Source organism: Falco biarmicus, unplaced genomic scaffold, assembly GCF_023638135.1.
Source record: "Falco biarmicus isolate bFalBia1 unplaced genomic scaffold, bFalBia1.pri scaffold_27, whole genome shotgun sequence".
In the NCBI taxonomy this organism is placed as follows: Eukaryota; Metazoa; Chordata; class Aves; order Falconiformes; family Falconidae; genus Falco; species Falco biarmicus.
In genome coordinates this window covers 3,683,329-3,703,945 of record NW_026611833.1, presented here as the reverse complement: position 1 = coordinate 3,703,945, position 20,617 = coordinate 3,683,329, and the positions used below count along the sequence as shown (strand labels likewise).

Below are 20,617 nucleotides of genomic sequence, written 5' to 3'. Positions count from 1 at the left end.
CTGGGGAAAGCTCTCGGTGGCAGGGAGCAGGCAGGATCTTGCCCGGTACCTGCCCAGCCCCCTGCCTACACTTGTCTTCCTTCCACAGGCATGGCTGCCCTCCCGCATGCCCCAGCTCGACGGCGACGGCCCTCCCTCCTCCGCAGGGCGCTCAGGGCTCTGCGCAAGGCTTTCTGCCCTTCTTGCATCAGGCCACAGCAAGAGCAGCAGCGCCGTGCTGGCAGAGGGGTCCCCAGAGATGGCAGCTGGCCCTGATCCTGTGCGGTACCCAGAGGGTGTGGCACAGGGAGGCACGCGAGGCATGGGTGCATGGACGGCGCCCAACACGTTCAGCTGCCATGAGGACGTTGTGGTGCCAGACTCTGCTCCACCCTGGGCACGTTCTGAGAGCAATAAAAGCTGAGCACGTTCCGCCAGTGGTTGCCTGTGCCTGGTCCATCCTGGGAGAAAGACGTGTGCAGGCAAGGCCCATGCCGGCAGGCAGAGCTGGAGAGCCCCTGTGCTCCTTCTTCTCCATGCCAAGCAGAGCCCACGCCTTGGGCCTCTGCCCGTGCCTCTGGCGCTCCAGCTGCTGACCAGCTGGGGCCTCTGCTGCCCTTGCTCCCAGGGCCTGTTATTTGAGTCAGCCTCTGTCCTCAGGGTGTCCTGGCACTTGCTCGGGAGAGCCCTGGGCTGGTGCTGGCAGCAAGCCGGCACTCTGGCCGGAACTTGCCTCTAGCTGACTTCCAGGTGCCTCTCTGCCATTCAAACCGAGGACTTTGACCATTTCCTTTGCATCGTAAACTTGGTCTGGTTTAACTAATGCTTGCACCGCACCACCCCGCAGCACCTTGGTCTCACGAGGAACCTGCCCATGGCAGGGGGGCGTAGGAGCACCTACATGAGCCACTTGTTTTTAAAGCCCTCCGTTTTTAAGACCTTGTCCTGAGAGTAGCTGTTTTGGTGAGAAAAGCCAGGCCTTCGGTAGTTTAGCTGTTGGCCAGACGTCTGGGGGCTCCGTCTAGAGTTGGTTCTTGACATTTTGCCATATTAGCAGGGCAGCAGGACCATGCTACGAACGAAATGAGGTGCACAACAAACCTCTCAGAATAAACTGAAAGAGGTTTTTACAGACGTTTGAAACAGAAATAGGGAAGACTGGATAAAGGTGGGGAGGAAGACTGATGAGGATACTTGAACATTGCTGCCTGAGGAAGCAAACCTCAGAGTAAACTGTTACGTGTATGTGCATTTATGTCTCTGTCTCAGGCATCTTTCCACTTGTGCATTTCCCTGACCTTTGGCTGTTCTTAGACGAGAATCAGTTCTGGAGGAGAGTGCTTCAGACTTCTTTCTGTAACACTGGGACCCAGGAAGTGCCTCGGTGGCACCCCTAGCTGTGACGAGAGAAGGATTTTCCTTCCGTGGAGCCTTTCCTTCACTGTGGCTGTTTAGAACAGGAGGAGGCATGGGAGACCTTCCAGGGTGCCTGCTAGCTGAAATGATTCTGGCGTTCTGTGGGCAATATAGCCACATCTTTCTCTGTCCTCCTTTATGGAGAACATCTGGCATGAACCTTGGGTGGTAATGGGTGTCATTGTGATTCTCTTTTGAAACGTAATTTTTCACAGTTTAAACTCCAAAACGCTCTAGTGATTACACGCATGCATGCAGTTGGGCATCCTTTTCCTTCCCGGAGAGAAGCCTAGAAAAACCTCAAGCATGTGGTGTAGCTGAGAGTTGCAACGGGTAAGAAACTAGGCAAGGAAGCGCTTTCTGACATCAAGGACCAAGCGGGTTGACAGTTTCCCCCCTTCTGGCTTGGCACTGGAGTTTCAAACCGTGGCACCGCATGCCCGGCGGCACCATTTTCTGTGTTGGCTGCCTGAGGCAATGGAACAGCTGAATTCAGAGGGATCCTGTGCGCAGGGCTAGGAGGCCTCCTGCCGGGCCTCGCCCCCCTCTCACAGTGCAGCCAGGAGCTGCTCTCAGGTGAGCGTCCCCTGTGCCTGACGGGAAATTGAGGCTTTGAGATGTTTGCACCACCCCTCAATCATCAAAACCGATGAGATTTTTGAGACATCAGCTGGAAAAGTGTACATTGTGATGGAGCTGGGGGAAAAGGGAGACTCCTGGTCGGCATGAGGAACAGAGTTGGCTGCTTTGGGAAGAGCCCTGTCAGAGCGGCCATGGCCCAGAGGAGGTGACTTTTCGACGGTCTGAGAGGGTTTTTCACCGTGACCGCCTTTACGGGATCATTTTCTGGTGACCCAGGTGAGACTCTGCTATTGAGCGTCGGTGGAGCTGTGAATCGCAGCAATTCCAGCTTCTTGGTCAACCAGGAGCGAAAGCGTGCCCAGATCTAGTCTGAGAAAGCATTTGGCACGTCATAGAGTTTCGCTCTTCCCTGTGGTCAGCCTTTGTGCCGTTTTCCTGGTCACAGGACTTGGGACCTTTGCTACGGTCCAAGAGCGATTCCCAGGTGAGGAAGAGGTGTACGCGGTTTGAAGACCCGTCTCCCAGCTGGACATTGGTGAGTTATCTCTGCGGGAGCTCGCGTTCCTCACAGAGGTGAGGAAGGCAACTTCACATGGCTACCAGGGCACAGCGAGAACCACAAACAGAAATCCATCCTGCATCTTCTCTGGTGGAGCTGTGCATGGGTGGTGCCGTGGAGCATTTTGGCTGCGGCCGAGTGCAAATGTCAGCTTCTCCCCATTTCACCCCAGAAAGTAGGTAGCACAACTGTTGTGGTGTGCTTCACATGGCTACCAGGGCAAAGTGAGAACCACAAACAGAAGTGTCCTGGGGCCTGGTTGTGGGCCACAAGTTCCTCTGGGGGGGCCCGTGGTGCTCGTTGGTGCCGGAGGGGGGGGCACAGGGGCCTCTGGGGAGGCTTGGAGGGGCCATAGAGTCTTCCCTGCCCCTAGGAAGGCATAGGGGCCTCGGGGGGCGGCACAGGTGCCTCTGGGGGGGCTTGGGAGGGATAGGGGGCTCTGGGGGGGGGGGGGCACAGGAGCCTCTGGGGGTTTTGGGGAGCCCATAGGGGTCTGGGGAGGCATAGGGGCCTTAGTGAGGGGGCCTGGGGGCTTCTGGGGCCTCTGGGGGGGCCATAAGGCTATTTGAGGGCCTGGGGGGGCATAAGGGCCTCTGGAGGGACTTGGCGGGCAGGTGGGGGGGTACAGGGGCCTCTGGGGGGGCAGTAGTGTTGCTGCGAAGGGCCTTAGGTCCTTTAGGTGAGCTGGGGGGTGCAGTGACTATGCAGGGGCCTTGGCAGCGGCTGGGGGGCTGGTTGGAGGGCACAAGGTCCTCTGGGGGGCTTGGGGGGCATCTGGGGTGGATGGGAGGCACAGGGGCCTCGTGGGGGAGCCCATGGGGGGCCATGGGGCTGGGGGGGCCATAGGGCAGCTGTGCCCCCAGCCCGTTCCTCTATACTCCCAGTTCCTGCTGGTGGGTCCACAGAGGGCCCAGGTCGAGCCCCCTCCCCAGGCAAGGGGGGGCCCAGGACGGCGGACACGGTAAGGGGGCCGGGGGCGGCACTGACACACACACCCCAAGCGGGGGGGGGGGCGTGCGAGCTGTCCCCCCCGGTGCCTCCCCAGCAGCAAACAGCCCGGGGGGGCTGCCCCACCCCCCTGGAGCAGGCAAGTGGTGAGGGGGCGGGGGGGACAGGATGGGGGCTATAGGGGTTAGGAGGGGCTGCAGGGGCTATGAGGGAGCAAACCGGGGCTGTAAAGGCTGAGGGGGCAGGGGGGCGGGGGTGCAGGGGGGCGCGGGGGGGGCAGGTGGTCGGAGGAGGCAGGGGGGCGGGGGACACGGGGGGGGGGCGCACGGAGTGAGCGGGGGGGGGCTCTCCGGGCAGGCACAGTTTTGGGGAGGGATGGGGGTGCGGGTGTGGGCAGAGGGGGGCCGGGAGGGGCAGGGGGCTGGAGGGGCAAGACAGGGGCTATAGCGGGGGGGGAGGGCGGCAGGGCCCACAGGGGCAACCCCCCCCGGGGCCGTGGGCATGCCCGTGGCCGGCGGCGGGCCCGGCCCGGCCCCGGAAGGCGGGTTTAATTTCCGGCCACGCGGCGCCCCGGCGCGGCTGCGGCGGTGCGGGGCTTCCCCGGGAGCCTGGAAGGCTTTCGGGCCGGGCCGTGCGGCGGCGCGCTGGGTGAGCGGGCGGGCCCGGGCCTCCCCGTCGGGCAGCGGCCGGCCGGGGCGGACGTGGCGGGCCGGCGCTCGGCCGCGGCAGGGAGCGCCTGGTGCCGGCGGCGGGCGGGCTGGGGCGGGAGGACGGCCCGGGCGCGGCGGGGCTGCCGGCGGTTCTCGTCTCCCCGGCAGTGGCGGTGCTCAGCGGGCTGCTCGCGGTGCTGCCTTTTTTTCACTCGGAGCTGCGCCGCTGCCTCAGCGAGGAGGCGAGGAGCGGCGGCGGGGCCCGGGAGGGGGGTCGGCCCGCGGCGCCCTGCCGCCCCCCCGCCGCCTCCGGGTGCCCGGGCAGCCGCCGCAGCCGCCGCAGCTCTGCGCGGGGCTTTGTCTTTCCCCCAGCCGCCGGCCGGGGCCGTGGCAGCGGGCTGGGGCCGCAGGGGCTGCCCTGGGGCCTGCGGTAACGCTGGCGCAGGGGGGCGGCTCCGGAGCCTCTTCAGCCCCTGCGAGCGGGCACGACGAAAAAGAAAGCCGGCGGCGGAAATTCCCCCCCGCCCCCGCGGCTGCTGTCTTTCTGTACAAAGTATTACAAAGGGCAAGCGCGAGGAATTGCTGGTGCCTCGTGGTTACGCAGCCGGGCCTGCTGGGCGCTTGAACCAGCGCGTCCAGTCAGGTAGTGTCATTTTTCTAGTTTGTAAATGAGCCTGAGGTTTCAGCCCCCTTACATTTCTGGACGGCAGTGTACTTGGTCAGAGAGCTCAGTCGCACTGCCAGAGCTGGCGCAGAGTTCCCTTGGGACTCCAGACTTGACTGTCTTGTTGACAGGCTCGAGAGCCTGCTTTGGAAGTCACTTGGCAAGGCACAGCTTCGCCGTGGTTTTGGTACTTGAATTCTGACTGTAGTGCCACTGCCACATGTTAGCCTTTCTCCAGAAGTTACAAAAGCATTCACGTTTTCACTTTTTAAAAAAAACTGAACAGGCAGTATAAATAAAGGAAGCAAGCTGAACTGTAAAAAAAAGAATATAAAATAAAAATCAGTGAAGCTATCAAGGAGCTATGTGTACCCTCTAGAAGAGGGGTCCTGAAACTTTTTTAAACAGGGGGCTGGCGTGCAGATGAAGTGGCAGGCAGATTCTGCGGCTGCTTGGTTCCCCCCCCAACCCTGGGCGGGGGGGCATGTTTCTGTAAATACCGGGGGCCGGACTGAGGACTCTGGGGGGCTGTATCTGGCCTGCGGGCCGTAGTTTGAGGACTCCTGCTCTAGAAATTCCGCTAGCTAACATACCAATGGGTGAGACTTGTGCATTTTTCTTGGTGGAAAAATATTTCTGCCCTGTGAGCCCTGAGGATGGCTCTGGTAGCAGGGAGAGGCAGTTTCTGTCACTGTGCAGAAGGGTGAAGCTTCTGCTTTCCTGGCTGGGTTTGGTAGTGCTGTCAATGGTGATTGTGTGGTTCTACCAAGATCAGTCATTTGAAATGTTGCCACTTGTTATGTATAATTGGTGGCTCTGGTCTGGTGGGAAGCTAGATCTGCCCTTCATGCTGTGTGACAGGCCATCAAGACCATGTGTCAGACTGGTTATGCCTTTACTGGTGGCTATAGACAAAGAGAAGATCAGAGGGCAAGTGCTGCTCCTCACATTCACTCTTTCCACCTTTTTGCAGGCTCCATGAGAGAGCACCTAGATGTGTTTGAAGCGTCTGGGAATGAAGCAGACATGGCTTTGCCACCTCCGTCAGGACCTCGGAAGGGGAAAATAGCAAGAGAAGCTACCAAAGCCCCAGCAGAATTGGGGCAGGGGAGGTGGGAGCCCTCAGTAGGGTTGGACATTTGGGAATTGTGTGCCGGACAAGTACAGAATAAATGCTACATGTGAAGCAAAGACACCGTAAGGTGAGGAGTGTGTGAAGGGCGTGTTTGTATGAGAAGGAGCAGTCTGAAGGCACAAAAGGAAAATTGGTTGAACACAGGGATAAAATAAATGAAAACATAAATCAAAAGCAAGAAAACAAAAGTAGTAGGTAATGTTTATTTGGAGGGGAGCGTGTGTGTGTGTAAATCGCAAGCCTTAGGAAGAGCCTGACATTTCTAAAAAAAACACCCCCAAAAAGGGCAGGCCGGGGGGAGAAAAAAAAGAGACTGGTCTAGGAGAAACATGTAAGAACAGGGAAAGAACCTGGAAAGGGCATGAGGTTTAACGAAACTTTGAGTTGCCACTAGCAGCAGGGATGTCCACTGTTAGCCTGTACAAATGTGTGATCTAGTAGCGACACGGCCTCTCCTCTTTCTCCTCTCGGTCCCTGTGCTCCCCTAATACATCTGCCTAGTCTGGGCTCTGGTCCTGCCCCATTGCCAGGGTGTTTGTGCTGTGGCCAGGCTGAAGGGTCCTTGGGTTCTATTGTGCTTGTGGCGGTTCGCTGCAGTACAAATAATGGATATAAGCTAATTATTAATGTAAGCTATGTTGTCGTAGGGAGGCTGAGTGGAAGAGGAAATTCACTTATAAAGGTTTTCAAAGGAAGGCTTTACCAAAGAGCTTTCTCTGTTGATGTGTTCTGTACCTTGGAAATGGAGACTGACTGTTAAAGAAAACCTGGAGTAAAACAAGAATAAAAGAAAAACAACTGAGAGGTTACTGTGCCATGTGCACACTACTGCCAAACAAAGAACTTCAGACTTGATGACAGAGCTGTATATAAGCTTGCATGATGAAATCTGAAGCTGGATAAACACAGCTTGGTCTTCATTTATAGTTTAGTGCCCGTAATCTGTCCAGCATCATAAAGATCTTAAAGCTGAGCCAAGTTTTACGAGACCTTGGGTGAGTTAGAGTTTCTGATGGAAACCATGCAAAAAAAGATGCCAAAGCAGACAAAAGTTAGGGTTCTGACTGTGTTATGCTTCAAGTTTCAGAATTAAAGTCTAAGCTCAAAGTAAAATAAAACTGGGGCACTTCTGGCCAACAGAAGAAAAAGTTAACTGGAGCTGCTGCCTGCTTGCTGCTTTGTTTTGGGTTTTTTTTTCTTTTGTTGTTGTTGTTGTTGTTGTTGTTGTGACAATCTGTAGTCTGCCTTTGTGGGTTTTTTTGTACTTCCCACGTTGTCAGAAATGAAAATGGAATACAGATTCTGTTCTGCCTTTTATTTTCTTGTTGACAAACATCTGGAGACTCAGCTTCTATAATAACTAAGCCTTAGCAAGTAGGTCTTGCTCTGCACTGTCTCTTGGGAGTGGTTATGTTACTGCTGGCTCTGCTCTAGAGGAGGAAGACAGCTCAACTTGTGTTTTCCCATTGCAGGTGTTGTCCTGGAGAAGGCCATGCATAAGTGCATTCTGAAGCCGTTGAAGAGCCATATTGAAGCGATGTTGAAAGAGTTTCATACTGCAGATGGTTCTTGGAAACAACCGAAGGAAAACCTTCAGGTGGTGCGGCAGAGGAATCCTCAGGAACTGGGCGTGTTTGTTCCAACACCAGACTACGTGGATGTTGAAAGTTTGTGACCCCGCAGAAAATGTATTCGCCTGAAAAGAAAGTCGTACTGCTGCTGAGAGTTTGCAAATTGATTTATACTGTTATGGAGAATAACTCGGGTATGGTGCTTCTTGTGGTTCAAGGTCATTGTTTTTCTAAACCTGGGGTTGTGTTTTGGTGGAGGAAATGAGACCACCTGATTCTGCAGCTTTGTCTCCTTCGCCTGGAGCTCTTGTAGCATCTCCTTGCCCTTTTGAGAGGGATTCTTCCTCTCTGCTTCCTTCCTGATCTCTCTGCATCTGGCAGCACATCTTACACATTCAGTGTGAAGCAGAGTTGTGAAGCAGCTTAAACACACACCCCCCCCAGCCACCAGCTTTGCTTGAGTGTAGGCATTTGAATTTGGCTGTCAGAAAGGCTGTCCTGTAAGCCTAGAATTTGACACTGGTTCTAAATTAGTGTTTTCCTGGAAATCGTAATAAAGGATACACCCAGTATCTAGCTGCAGTAATTCAGCAGTGTGTGTGCAATATGACAATTACAAGGGCTCTGTGTCAATGGCTGGGGGAAAGCAGCCCCTGATGCAGTGTTTTGGGTTTGCTGTGCCTCTGAATGTTCTCGTTGGACAATTTCTTTGTGTTTTTGCAAGAGAAATAACATCTATTTCTACACTGTAGCAGGAGTCCCAAAGTGACCTTGAAACCTAGATGGTGAAATGGAACCACAGACCAGTTAAGACCCGCTTGATTAGTCAGTGGCACAGTTAAAACGCTGTGCTGGACAGTATGAATTCATAGGTGCAGCTCTGTTGCCTGATGTCTTATCATACACTGCTGTGGTAGGTCACGAGCTAAGGTGAAGCAATGCTGGTGGTAGTGGAAGATTTTTTTTTTCTCTAAGAAAGTATAAGCTGCTGCAGGTGGTTGGCAGTTTTCTTTCAAGCGCTGAATCTGCAGCTGGGCTCTGTGCCGATCAGGATGCTTGCTTTCTTTTGAGATTTGAGGTGAATGGTGAAAGCTTGAGGCTGTAAAAGACCCCCAAGCACTTTGGCAAGATTTGGGCAGGAGCTTAGACCTGGTTTATTTCTGTGCAAAATCCTGCATTTTAAAATGGATATAGGAATCTTTGCCCAAAGTGATGTAAACTTTTTTTTTCTCCATACTGTATTATCACATTGAGTAAGGTATTCCCAACACGCAAAAGAAAAGTACTGAGAGGCTTCTGGTGAACCACTGTACTGAGGGGCTTGGGCTAAGATGCAGCAAATTGGGTTGTCTTGCTTTGTCGTGTAGAGTTTTAAAACGTGGCGTCGCGTCGAGCCAGCACCTGTTTCCAGTACCTGCTTTGTCCTGTAATCTCAGCCAGATAACAGTGCGATACCTGGAGGGTACGTCTTAGCTGGTCTGACTTTCAGTATCAGCCCTTCAGTCCTCTGGAGTTTCGCCACAGTTTAAATTGGCTCCCGATCCTGATGTTTCAAGTGACCATCGCACCGCTTCTGCAATGAGGACAGTTTGGCCAGCCCCAGAGATCTAGCCACATAGCGTTTTCTAAAGAGAAAGTTTAAATGCGGTAAAAGTAAGAGGAACGCATACAGACCTAGGTACAGCAGAGCCTCTGTGTGTTGCGTGCTGTCGTTACCGATGATGCTTCACCAGCTAGTTGGGAGTTACGTGAGGCTTTGCTCACTGGTGTTTTTAACCATGCTCCGTGAAGGAAATGTGCAGAGTTTTCATGTAAAATCTAATAGGCTTTTATATGCAGGCTTCTCTGCTGGGTTTCGGACTCAGGAACTGGTACTTGTGGCTGGATCCTTCCAGAAAGGGGACGTCATCCGTGCATGTATAAAGAAAATGCCCATTGATTTTCTCTTAGCCACTGACAGAAGTGCGGGTGGAGGTCAGGCCAGACTGGCATGGCTGCCTCTTGTGAGTTCACCAGTTGAGCTGACGCCAAGGTGAGCCCAGTCTTTAAATTCCCTTGCGTGCCTCAAGGTCTGCATCATCCAATTTGTGCTCGTTAGAAGTACAGGATGAAGCTGGACGCTGCCCACCAAGTGGCAGATGCTGTTCTCTTTGCTGCACATCTGTAACGAGAGGCTCTAGAGTAATACAAACGTACTGGTCAGTAAAGGCAGCAAAATAACGCTTTCCTTTCAAACACCGGAACTGGTCAAAGGGTGTGATTTGTCTGTCGCTGCCTGTGTTCTCTTTGACCCAGGGAGGCTGTATGGAGCTGATGACTTCTTGCCTGTGTTGACATATGTGCTGGCCCAGGGTGATATGCTGGAGCTGGATACTGAAACTGAACACATGGTGGAATTGCTGGATCCATCTTTGCTGCATGGAGAAGGTAATCGACTTATTTCTATTAGAACTGTGTGAAGGGCTGGGGAAGGGGGATTCTTCCTCACCTCGTTTGAGTAGAAACCCTTTTGACGGAGTCATGTAGTCGGTGATGTCGGTAGTGTAACAAGAGAACCTCTTAATTGTTTCCACCTTAGAATAAGGGAGGGCTGGTTAGCTTGCAGAGTTACAGCCCCAAGTGACCTGGGAATCTACCGACGTATATGCTGCCTTAGGAGGGAGTATGTTGTTTTCCGCCAAGAAGGAGGAGGCGTCCTGACTTAGCAAGCAAACACAGGCTGTGCAGGTGCCAGCTGTGGTTATCCTCCTGTGCCTGAAAATGTCCCGAGAGTATGTATGGGTCTGCAGCGTTCAACTGAGTGGTGAGACCTGGAGTGGGACCCGGGTTAGGTGCTTTGTAAAAACTTCTGGGGGAGTTCTCTGCCCCTCTGGGGAAAGTGCTTTTGAGAATGTTGCCCCCCTTAATGATCCTGGTTTATGCCCGATACTTGCTTCTCACAGAGTATTTTTATGAGGCCTAGGAATATGTTTCTTAAGGCACTCTTGAACGATGGCTGAAGTCCGCTCGAGGCAAGGAAATCTCCCTCCTTTGTTTTCACGGTGGTGGTTTTAACAAAGAGGTATTCTGCCAGCCCTTGGTAGGCCCCAGAATCTATCAGTTTATGAGGAAGTTTCAAAGGTTCTTGTGACCAAGCTGAGCTGTGAGTTTTAAGTATAGGTGTATATGTCCCATTTCTGCCATCTCTTGGGTTGCTGAAATTGCTGTATCCTTTTACATGCCGATACGCATGACAGAATTGTGTCGGGTTTCCTCTGGTTCAGTACTGGTCTGTTCCCTGCTTTGTGTGCAGAGTGCATCGTTCGGGAATCCTAGGACAGAAAATACTTGAGATGTGAAGCTGGAGATCATCGACACGCTTGAAAGGCAGAAATATTTACTGGGCTGTTAAGTCGTGTCGTTTTTAATGTAGCAGAAGTCGTTCATCTATTGGCTGGCCCTGTCTGTGGCACTGGTTAAACTGTACGGTGCAGGAAAAATTGTTTAGTGCTTTGGGGTTGTGTGGTTCAAAGGTAAATGTATTGTCCAGGTTGTCTGGTGGGTCTTGCGTGTCTTCCACGTATTGACCTCGTCACAGAGCTGAAAGCGAGAGGATGCTGTCGGTAATACAGAAAGAACTACTGTGAGCATAGACTGCATCTCTGAATGACTCCACAAATAGACCGTGCTGCCTCTTGATTGAACGCTCCCACTCAAATAGTTTACTTAAAGAGCAAGAGAAATAAATGATAGCCTGTCTTTTGTTTCTCCTGGTTGCTGAGGACTGTTGCCCCTGTTGAGAGTCCCTTTCCTTTGTGACCTGCAGCTCCTTTTGTACATCGGCAACTCTGTTGTGGCTGTACTTTGTTCTCCACTCATGTAATAAAGGTGAAGTCTGGAGAGCTGTACACGCTGCCTCCCGAACTAGTTGGACGTAGTGTTGGACCTAGGTGAACAAACACAGCCTGCCTTTTAAGAACAAAAGCAAAACCTTTGGGATGCTTCCAGGTACAAATCACACGCTCGGTCATTGCTTTGTTGCCGCTAAGGGAGTCACTTTTAAGTTCCTGAGCAGTGGTAGATGGTCTTTTATGTCGTTTAAACAGCTGTGTTTGTTTGATACCCGCTTGAAGCTCAGGAAGAAAACAAATGGCTGCTTGGAAACTGTTTAGAAGAAAACTCATGTTCCACCTTTGTAAAAACACTCAGGAGTAAAGGAGTGACACTGGTCCTTTAAATAACCGGCCACCCCCAGCGCTAGCGGACCCAGAGGTAGATACTATTGCACCCCTTGGTAATATGGAGCCCAGGCAACCACTGCATGCCTCTTAGCAGCTGAGAACACACCGTCCAGTATTTTGCAGGCCAGTAAGCTGTTTTTCTTTACGTATAAATATTTTGGCCATAGAATGCAGTGACTTTCGTGTATGTGTGCGTCTATTTATTAAAAAACCCCCAGAAATCGTTTGTACTTTTGACTGTGACCAGTTGGAACTGGCGTGGTGTTTGTGACCACTCTGAATTGTTCTTCCCCTGCTGTCCTTCCCAGGAGGCTATAGGTGCTTATGGAGCACTTTTGCTGATCAAGAACTTCCAGGAAGACCAGGCTGCCCAGCTGCTGAGTTCAGAAGCTAGAGATACTCTCCGGCAATGGCACAAGAGGAGGACAACTAACAGAACAATGCCTTCAGTTGATGATTTTCAGGTAGAGCTTCAGGCTGAAGAGAACCCCCCCCAGGGGATGGTTGTTTTGTTGGAAATCTCCATTTGAGAAGTATGATTCATAATGATTTCCTTGAGGCCACGAGTGGTGTGAAGCAGTGCTGGGAAGATGGCTGGTAAATTTGCCTCTGTTTCAAAGTCTTTCCACTTCATAACAGAGTGTGGTTATGATGGTATAAAGGAAACACTAAATAATGGAGCTTTCCCACTGTCCTTTGTATTTAAGTCGTGCGGAGCGAGGACAGACCAAATTGTATTTTAGATTCAGCTGCTTTGTACGCTTTGCTGTTAAAAAGAACAAACCCAGATTTCCAGTGGTATAAATCAGCACAACTCCCCAGTAGCGATTGGTGGCTTACCGTGGGTAATAGAGGGGAGACCTGGCAGAAAAGCTTGCCTACAATTCGAAAGTTTAAGCAAGGAGTAGAGTTCTATACTGTGGATGTCTTCATGTTTGTGGTTTGTTTTGTGGGTTTTTTTCTCCCCCCTCCCATTTCTTACTGCTCTTTCAGAGTAGGGCAGTAACTCCAACTGAAGAATAACAAAACAGTCGGGATTACTTTATCTTTTAAAACCAAGTCCGCATGCCTTTCATATAGGAAAAGATTGTTACATAGGTAGGCATGCTGTTGTCTGTCCAGATGCATCAGTTTGCGAACTGAAGCAAGGAGGATGTTGGAATCGAGAAGAAAGGATTTACTCCTTTGTGTCCTGTTGTTTACAGTTCATACCACAGTGCAAAGTTGCTGGAGAGGCTAACGACAACCGTCAATAAGTTATGATGTAGCTAAGAGCTTGATAAATGAAGGTACGGGGTCATCAGGAGGTAATTAAACCTTTCACTTGCGGCTCCTTCTGCTTTATCAGTGTCCGTGCAAACAGCCACGGCACATCACTGAACAGGAAGGAGCTGGGAAAAGCAGCAGTCTCCCACAATTTGCCTCTCTTAGGAAGAGGAGAGCTGACGAACAGAAATTTGAAACTGTGGCCAGTGCACAAAGCTAGTCCATCTTACTGGGATCCATTTTATATTCTGCTTACCTGTAGTTAGGTGTCACATTCAAGTAGCTTGAGTCTTTGTTCTTTCTAGCAAAATATTACACTTAATAGGAAAATTAATCACCTTTGTATTTCTGCTGGATGACTAAATGACAGAAGATTTTTTCAGCAGGATCTTGTATTCAGTTTCACCTTCTCTTCCTCAGCAACTGAACTTCAGCCAAGCTGCCTGTACAGCTGGACGCTGTGCTGCATGCTGGAAGATGCAGGGGAGCGCGGGAAGAGCTGGCACCAGGTGTGTCCAGGGCTGCTCCTTTGTTGACTCTTTGAAAGAGAGCCTCAAATCAGTAAGGTCGCTCCACTTCCAGGCTAGGCTTGGCACAAATTCAAGCACTTTGCTGCCTGCCCAGAATGCCAGTTTTCCATCTCCTTTCTCCACATCTGCAGTCCTGAAACGAAGCACCTTCCCTACAAGGAATGTGTAACACAGCTTCAGCTCAACTCATCTTCCCCACATTGAACCAGGACGTGGTTGCTACATGTCTGTGGTGCTGTCTCACAGCCTTACCACCAGCTTTTGGGTCCTGGAAAGGCCTTCATCCTCCCTCCCTCAAAAGGATGGAAAAGCAAAAAATCCGGTATTTTGATGATGATGAAATACAACTTGCTGATACTGCATAAAGAATCTTGATACTTACTATATGAGTTACAGGCATTTGCACAAACTTCAGCCTCTCCTTGAAGCAATCCTGTCCATCTAGAAGCATCGAAAAACAGGTCTTCTGTGTGTTAACTACGTTCGAAATTGAAACTGTAGTGTGCTTTGCCTTATTTAGAGCTGATTTGATTTTATGTATTTATTTTATTTGTCTTCACACCGGCTAACAAAAACGGATTAGTTCTGCTCAGTCCTAATGGTTTAAAAGCTGTTGCAAAGTTCCAGTGTTTCAGTCTGCAAGCTATCAAAAGTTTATTAAAAACCCAGAGTGCTCTTTGGAACTGAAGTCATAGGAGCATTCTTCTCAGTCTTAGCTTTTAACAGCTTGTTCTTAGGAAATGTACATTTTTGCCATTGTGATTTAGCATGCTTAATTTATTCAGCGTACAAACAGAAGTACCAGCTCAGTAAATAAACAGGTCTTTCTTACTGTCATTTTTTCCATCTCCTTTCATTTTACTGCTTTTAGTTTCTAATTGCAGTTAGTTTCTTTGCAAAAAAGCACGTGATGGCAGGCTGCTTTGCTCATGTGTCCAAAAGTGTTTTGTGGTTGGGTGGTTTTTTTTCCAGTTGCTTGTTATTTTACTTTTTAAATACTTTTTGAAAGGTAGAACTGCGTTTCCTTGTAGGGCTTGTTTAGAATTCATCTATGTTATCAGTTGTGCACATGTGTGAATTTCAGCAGAGAAAAAAGATCCAGCTTTTGCCTCATGATCATACGGATTTGCTTTAATGTTGCAGAGTAAATTTTCTTTCTGCCTCCCTGTTAGATGAAATTTGGTTACATCAGGCTCAGACACCAAGTTGCCATCGGTTAATGTGATGAAAATGTCCTGCATGAAAATGGATTGCCTTTTGCGTGCTGCAGCATAAAGAGTGTGAATGGTTTATCGTGCAGCAACCTGTGGATCAACACCCTTGTGTGTTGCTGGCAGAGGGTTGGGTTTTTTTCTTTTTCCTTCTGATGAACATATTGTCTGAAGCTTCTCTTCAATAGTATTGACCCAGCAGTTGCAGCATCATCTCTTGGGTGTGCTGCCTCTGATGTTTATTTTGCTTCACAGCATTTAGTTTCCTAGTAAGGCCAAACACCAAGTCCCGTTAAAACCACTGGCGTTTTCAATGGGGCTTTAAGACGGCTATCTGTTTGTTCGTAGTTGCAGGGTTAGAATGTGAGCCAAGGAAAGGAGGGTGTCAGCTTATGAATTTCTGTTATGCCTGCCACAGTCTTACCACCAACATCAAGTCACAAGGTGGCTGTAATGTACAGTAATCACTGGTGCGTGTTTCACAACTAGAACATAGCGAGGCTTGCTGTTTGTTGCTGAGCTTCCTGTTTTCAGAGGATGAGGTTTGGAGGTTTTGTTTCTGATGTCTGTTTTCTCATTCTACAGAACTGCCTTCGTGTTGCATTCCAGGAAGTTAACGGTGCATGTACAGGGAAGACCTTACTAGTAAGACCCTGTATCACTACCGCAGATGTATGTCAGCTTTGTGCTGAAAAGTTTATGGAGTGGACGATCCAGAAGAATACAGCCTGTTTCTTTTTGTTGATGACACCCGGCAGCAACTGACAGAAGGTACCTACCCTCAGAAGATTAAGACAGTTGCACAGCCGCCCGCAACCCAAGGTCTTTCGCTTTGTCTACAAGCGCATTAACAGTGATCCACATGGTGCCATTTTTCAAAACAATGATGAGTCAGCTTCTGAAAACCAGCAACTCCTTTAATTTCTGTTCCTTGTTAACTCTTGAAAACATCTTTGCTGGCTGCCTGCCTTAGGAGCTAAAACAAGTCTTAAACCATAAATACCTAGTTAAACATGCGCATTGCGTACAAAACCCCGTGTAAACCGTGCGTATGGCCAGTTACACAGAGCGTTCCACCAGCGTGTTTGAGCCAACAGCCCATGGGGCTGAATTTCTTGTACCACAGACTCTTTTGAAGCGTATTATACCGTGGCCCTTTGCAGGTCTCTTGCTGTAGCATGCAAAAGTGTATTTTCTTGCACTCACCCTATAGCCGAATGTCATTTTGATTCAAGTATATGTATGCTAAGACAAGTGTTTCAGTAAACCGGCTGGTATGAGCTCGGTTTCACCAGCATGAGTTTGACAAGACTGTCCGATGCAGCGGATCAGTTAACTCCTCATTACTTGGATGATTGCATCCTTTCCTAACTTTTTTAATTACAGAGATTCGCCATGTTTTTACGTGTGTGTGTGTGTATATCTGTATTTGTTCCTTCCAGTTCTTTTTATTCCCCTTCTTTTGCGGGGTTTGGGAAGGTGGGCACAGAATGGAAGTCTTTGTGGGGACCCAGGAAATGAAGTGTTTAACGGTAAAGCTTAAAGCATTTGCTGTAGGGAAGGTTTCTCTGTACCCACCGCATCAGCTGCTCATTTAGCAGTGCCTGATGTTTATAAGAGTGCCCTGTGGAAGTCTGCATGTTCATGAATGAGCTAACAGTAGCTTGGCTCTGTGTAGAAAGGAGAGGAACTATGAAGCACATATACCCATCCCTGCTTTTATTTTTTATTTTTCCTTCAACGTCCAGTGTTTCCAGGGCCTTTGCTTTCTCTTGCCACATTGGCAAAGCTTCCCAAGCTCTATTGCCCCATAGTCACGAAAGGTCTTCAGTAATTGCTGGGATGGTGAGTGGGTTTTGGGCTTCTAGCCCTCCATTCCTTCGGTCGTGAATTCCACTCAGTTAAAGACTCAAGAGAATTGCTTAAAACTTACATTTGGCAGTCACGCCTCAAACAATGAATTTGTGGAGATCCATTTATTTATTTACACTAACGAAGAAAAAACTGTAATACTGCATCAAAATGAAACTTAGTGGCTGCTGAATCACTGAGTAATAGCGTAGAGTCGCTGCTTAAGCCTTTACCACAATCCTTGCAATGTTTGTTTGTAGACTGCTTGGTTTTTTGTAAAGTCGTGTGGCTGCGTGTGGTGCATTATTCCCAAGGTGCTCCTTACTGCTCTGATGCTCTGTATGTTCGCAGTACCGGGTAAGGCGGAAGGCTCTGTGGCTGGGGAAGAGTGGCTTGGACGTGTTGCTGCGCTCTCTGTTGCACCAGAATTTCAACGGCTGGGTTTGGCTGCTAAATTGATGGAACTACTGGGAGAAATTTCAGGAAAGTGAGTACCATGCTTATCTTTAATCTTCTAAAAGTAACCTCTCAACTGACATGGCTTAGGTATTTGACTTGCATGGAAGAGACCCAGAATCTTGCTTTAAGTAGTGTTCTGACTCGCTGAGGATTCCCTGTAATTAGAGAACAAGACTAAAAATACCGTGTGGCGGCGTAAGATCTCAGGGTTTCTATGAAAGCTAACTTTCCAGAATGAGTAGGGTGTAGCCTGAATTCCAATAGAGATACTGTATAAAAAAAGGTCCTTGTCTTGACAGCGAGAGAGTTTCGTGGAGGGTCAACACTTTCCCGTAGGGTCTCCAGCGTGCTTGTTCAGTGATCGTGAGCTTTTTGCAGTTCCTGCAGGCAGCCTTGGAACCAATTCTGTATGGCAGACAGTACCTTAGCTTGCTTTTTGTCATGCTTGGCTGCTTGTACTTGCTGAAAATTTAATTGAGCATCAAATGAACCCACAGGGAAATGTCCTGAACTCATGGTGGTAGGGCAACCCCATTGTAATCGGTAAAATGGGAAAATTGCACATTTTGAGGAATCTGCCTTGTGAGGAGAAGGGCTGCCTTGTGTTAGGTGACTGAACCTTGTGACCTGTTCTGCCACTGCCCCCTGCCACACACATTGAAGGAGGCAGTCCCTAAGCCAATGCAATTGAAAACGTGGAGTTTTAGGTTTGTTTGTTGTTTTTTTTTTTATGAAAGATTTCTTACGTGTATATGAGACCTGTGTGAGTGCTTAGCTTGCCCTGTTCTTTCTGTTCATAATTTTGAACCCACGGGCTGGTATAAAAGAATGGTGATGTGACAAAAATAGAATAAAATCTGAATTTAGACCGGATTTGTCCCTTGGGAAAGGAGTGCACCTGTTACTGCCGTGTGAAAGGTGTTTGATTAGCATATGACATCGTCAGACCTGCTCTTGGTCGGATTACAAGTTATGGGCTATTTAGCAATACATGCACCTGCTATTCCTTACTGTGGTTTTTCTTTGGTTTTATGTTTCCAAAGAAAGGGTGGATTTTTCGTCGATCTCTTTGTGAGCGTATCAAATCGGGTTGCAGTAAATATGTCTAAGCAGCTCGGCTCCCGTGTGTACCGGACAGTATCGGAGCGCTACTCTGCTAGCAGTGGAGAGCCAGATGAAGATGCTTACGGTAAGTGGTTGTTGTGCCTTAAGTTGAACGGAAAGGTTCTTGTGTTGGGGGTTCCTGGGCCTGTACAAGTTCAGATAGTCGTTGATGAATGGGATCCTGTATACTGCTTTAGATAGCTTTTCCTGCTGAAGAGGACATCAGTTATGAGACTTGATTGCAGGAAGCGGAATGAAGCTGCGTCAGGGGAAGTTCAGGGTGGACGTTAGGAAAATCTTATCCACTGAAAGGGCGTTCAGTCAGGGCACCAAACCTGTCAGGAGCTTAGGGAGCATCTGGATGGTGCTTTCAGTCATACGGTTTAGTTTCAGGTAGTCCTGCAAGGAGCATGGAGTTGGACTTGATGATCCTTATGGGTCACTTGCAACTCAAGATATTCTAGGATTCTAGGAAATCTTCTTGAAAAATGATCTTAATGTAATAGAGAAGTCACTTAATGTGGCTTTGTGCAATGACTGTCTTTTATAATAGCATTGTTTTCTTTTGCCATAGATACGAGGAAAGCTCTTTGCAGAGATACAGAGAAGAAATCAATTATACCTCTGCCTCATCCTGTGAGACCAGAAGACAATGAGTAACTGTAAACTGTGATTCTCAGACAACCTAGTGTCAGTTTCCTTCTCCCCAAAGCCCCCAAGAACTCTACAGATGAGAAATATTAGGCTCAATGTTTTTCCCCGTGAAATACCAAAAAGCAACATTGAGAAGCTTCCCAACGCTGCTTCTGTCGGTATTGGCTGCATATTCGTGCTCTTACCCTATTGTTCTTCCTTTCGAACCGTGGCACTCTGGAGACTATTAAAATGGAATTGCTTCCTGTATGGTGGTGTCATGGTTTTCCTTCTCGGCCACAAAACAGTCCCCTCACTTTGTCACTCTCACGGAGCCCTGCTCCGAAACTGAAAACGCCTGGCCGCTGCTCCCACACAGAAGGTGCCAGGAAGGAGTTCTGTTGCTGGCTCTCGCCTTCCCTTTGCAGCCATATAACTGCTGCGACAAAACCTGGGCTCCGTTCTTTCTGAGCCACAAAACCAGAAATTGGGTACATCACAATACACTCTCCAGAACTCAGAGGTCTCTGTTTCTCTGTGCCTTTTACTTCCCTCATTCCCTAATTTAATTCTTGGATCCATCTGTCCCTTCACAGTCTGTCTGGATGTCACGGATGCTGTTACTTGGAGGCATTGACCAGGCACTTAGTTCCAACACAGGTTTCTGTCACTGTCTTCCCTGGAATTTCTTGGAGAAGAGTGCAGAGGAGTGAAGGCAGAAGGTTGATGAGCATTGATAACATGCAGCTGTGACCTTGCCTCCAAGGCAGTGGGTTGAGGGACGTGGATGATGAGCAGCTGTAGCTCGTTCCCGTGAAGTAGTTAAATAGCCCTGAGGAGTGTGGGAGAGGGGGTTGGATGGAGGGGGAGTGGTCTGACCTGACCTGACCTGACCTGACCTGACCTGACCTGACCTGACCTGACCTGACCTCTGGAGGAAGGAGAAGCAGCACAGACAGCAGAATCTGACTGAGGGTAAAAGCCTTGTTGCAGCCTGATAGCTTGCTTGTGCTGCAGCAGCGGCTGCCCTGTGTGAGGCTGCCTGAGTTGGGCTCCAGCTACCGCAACTGGCGCCCAGCGTAGCTGGGACAAGTGGGAGAACCTGCGACCCTTAACAGACATGGTGAGAGGCGAGCCGTTGCAGCTAACCGATACGGGTGTGTTGCGATATTTGTTGTCTGTCTTAACTCGGATCGCAACTGAAGAGGACGTGTATTACTTGTGCTCGTAACAATCTCCAGGCAGGGTGTCTTCTTTTATTACAGTCCCGGGCATGCAGGCTTTTGCTGCTATTCTGGTTTTGCTGTTCTCCTTAAGTGCCCAGTGAGGTTTGCTCTAGTATCAGCCATGGCAGTTAATGTTCTCTCGCTCACCTGTTGTGTTTTTAGCACCGGTTCCTGTGGGCGCAAGGGGTCCACTTCAGATCTTTGAGTCACCGCGTCGTGCCCTTGGGGCTTTTCCATTGGCGAACTGCTGCTGTAATTCCCTAAGGGGCTTCCTAGGTCAGGAGGTAGCGGATGGGAGCAGGTTGCCGCCCTGGGTCAGTGGTGAGTGCTGGCATGTATCATCTGACCTAGAGCTGATGTCTGTCACCACTTTAGCTCTGGAATGACTCTGAGACCCAGGGAACTCTGGTTCCCTTAAGCTGCAACCTTGGAGCTTTTCCAAGCAGTGGATGAAATTCCTGTCACAGGCTCTAAGGCACCTTAAGGAGAAGGGGGCACAGTCTGAGTTTTCCCCCATGTAGGCGCCAGGGAGGTACAGTTCTGAGCTTAGTGCTGGCCGCTACTGGGAGACGCTTTCAAGTGATCTGAGTGCAGCTCTGGCTACCCAAAGCTG

The 20,617-nt window shown here is 49.7% G+C and overlaps 1 protein-coding gene and 1 non-coding gene across 2 annotated transcripts; both read left to right on the top strand.

Annotated features, from left to right (window-relative positions):
* Positions 1-16,206: 16,206 nt before the first annotated feature.
* On the top strand, positions 16,207-19,558 carry LOC130143329 (N-alpha-acetyltransferase 20-like). Its single transcript, XM_056326031.1, has 3 exons — positions 16,207-17,069; positions 18,085-18,230; positions 18,720-19,558. Exons 1-3 carry the CDS (start codon positions 16,915-16,917, stop codon positions 18,803-18,805), a joined length of 387 nt encoding a protein of 128 aa, XP_056182006.1. The 5' UTR covers positions 16,207-16,914; the 3' UTR covers positions 18,806-19,558.
* A 759-nt stretch (positions 19,559-20,317) lies between these two features.
* LOC130143430 (small nucleolar RNA SNORD45) lies at positions 20,318-20,402 on the top strand. Its single transcript, XR_008819735.1, has one exon. It is a non-coding gene; the product is annotated as a small nucleolar RNA SNORD45 (small nucleolar RNA).
* The last annotated feature ends 215 nt before the right edge of the window (positions 20,403-20,617 follow it).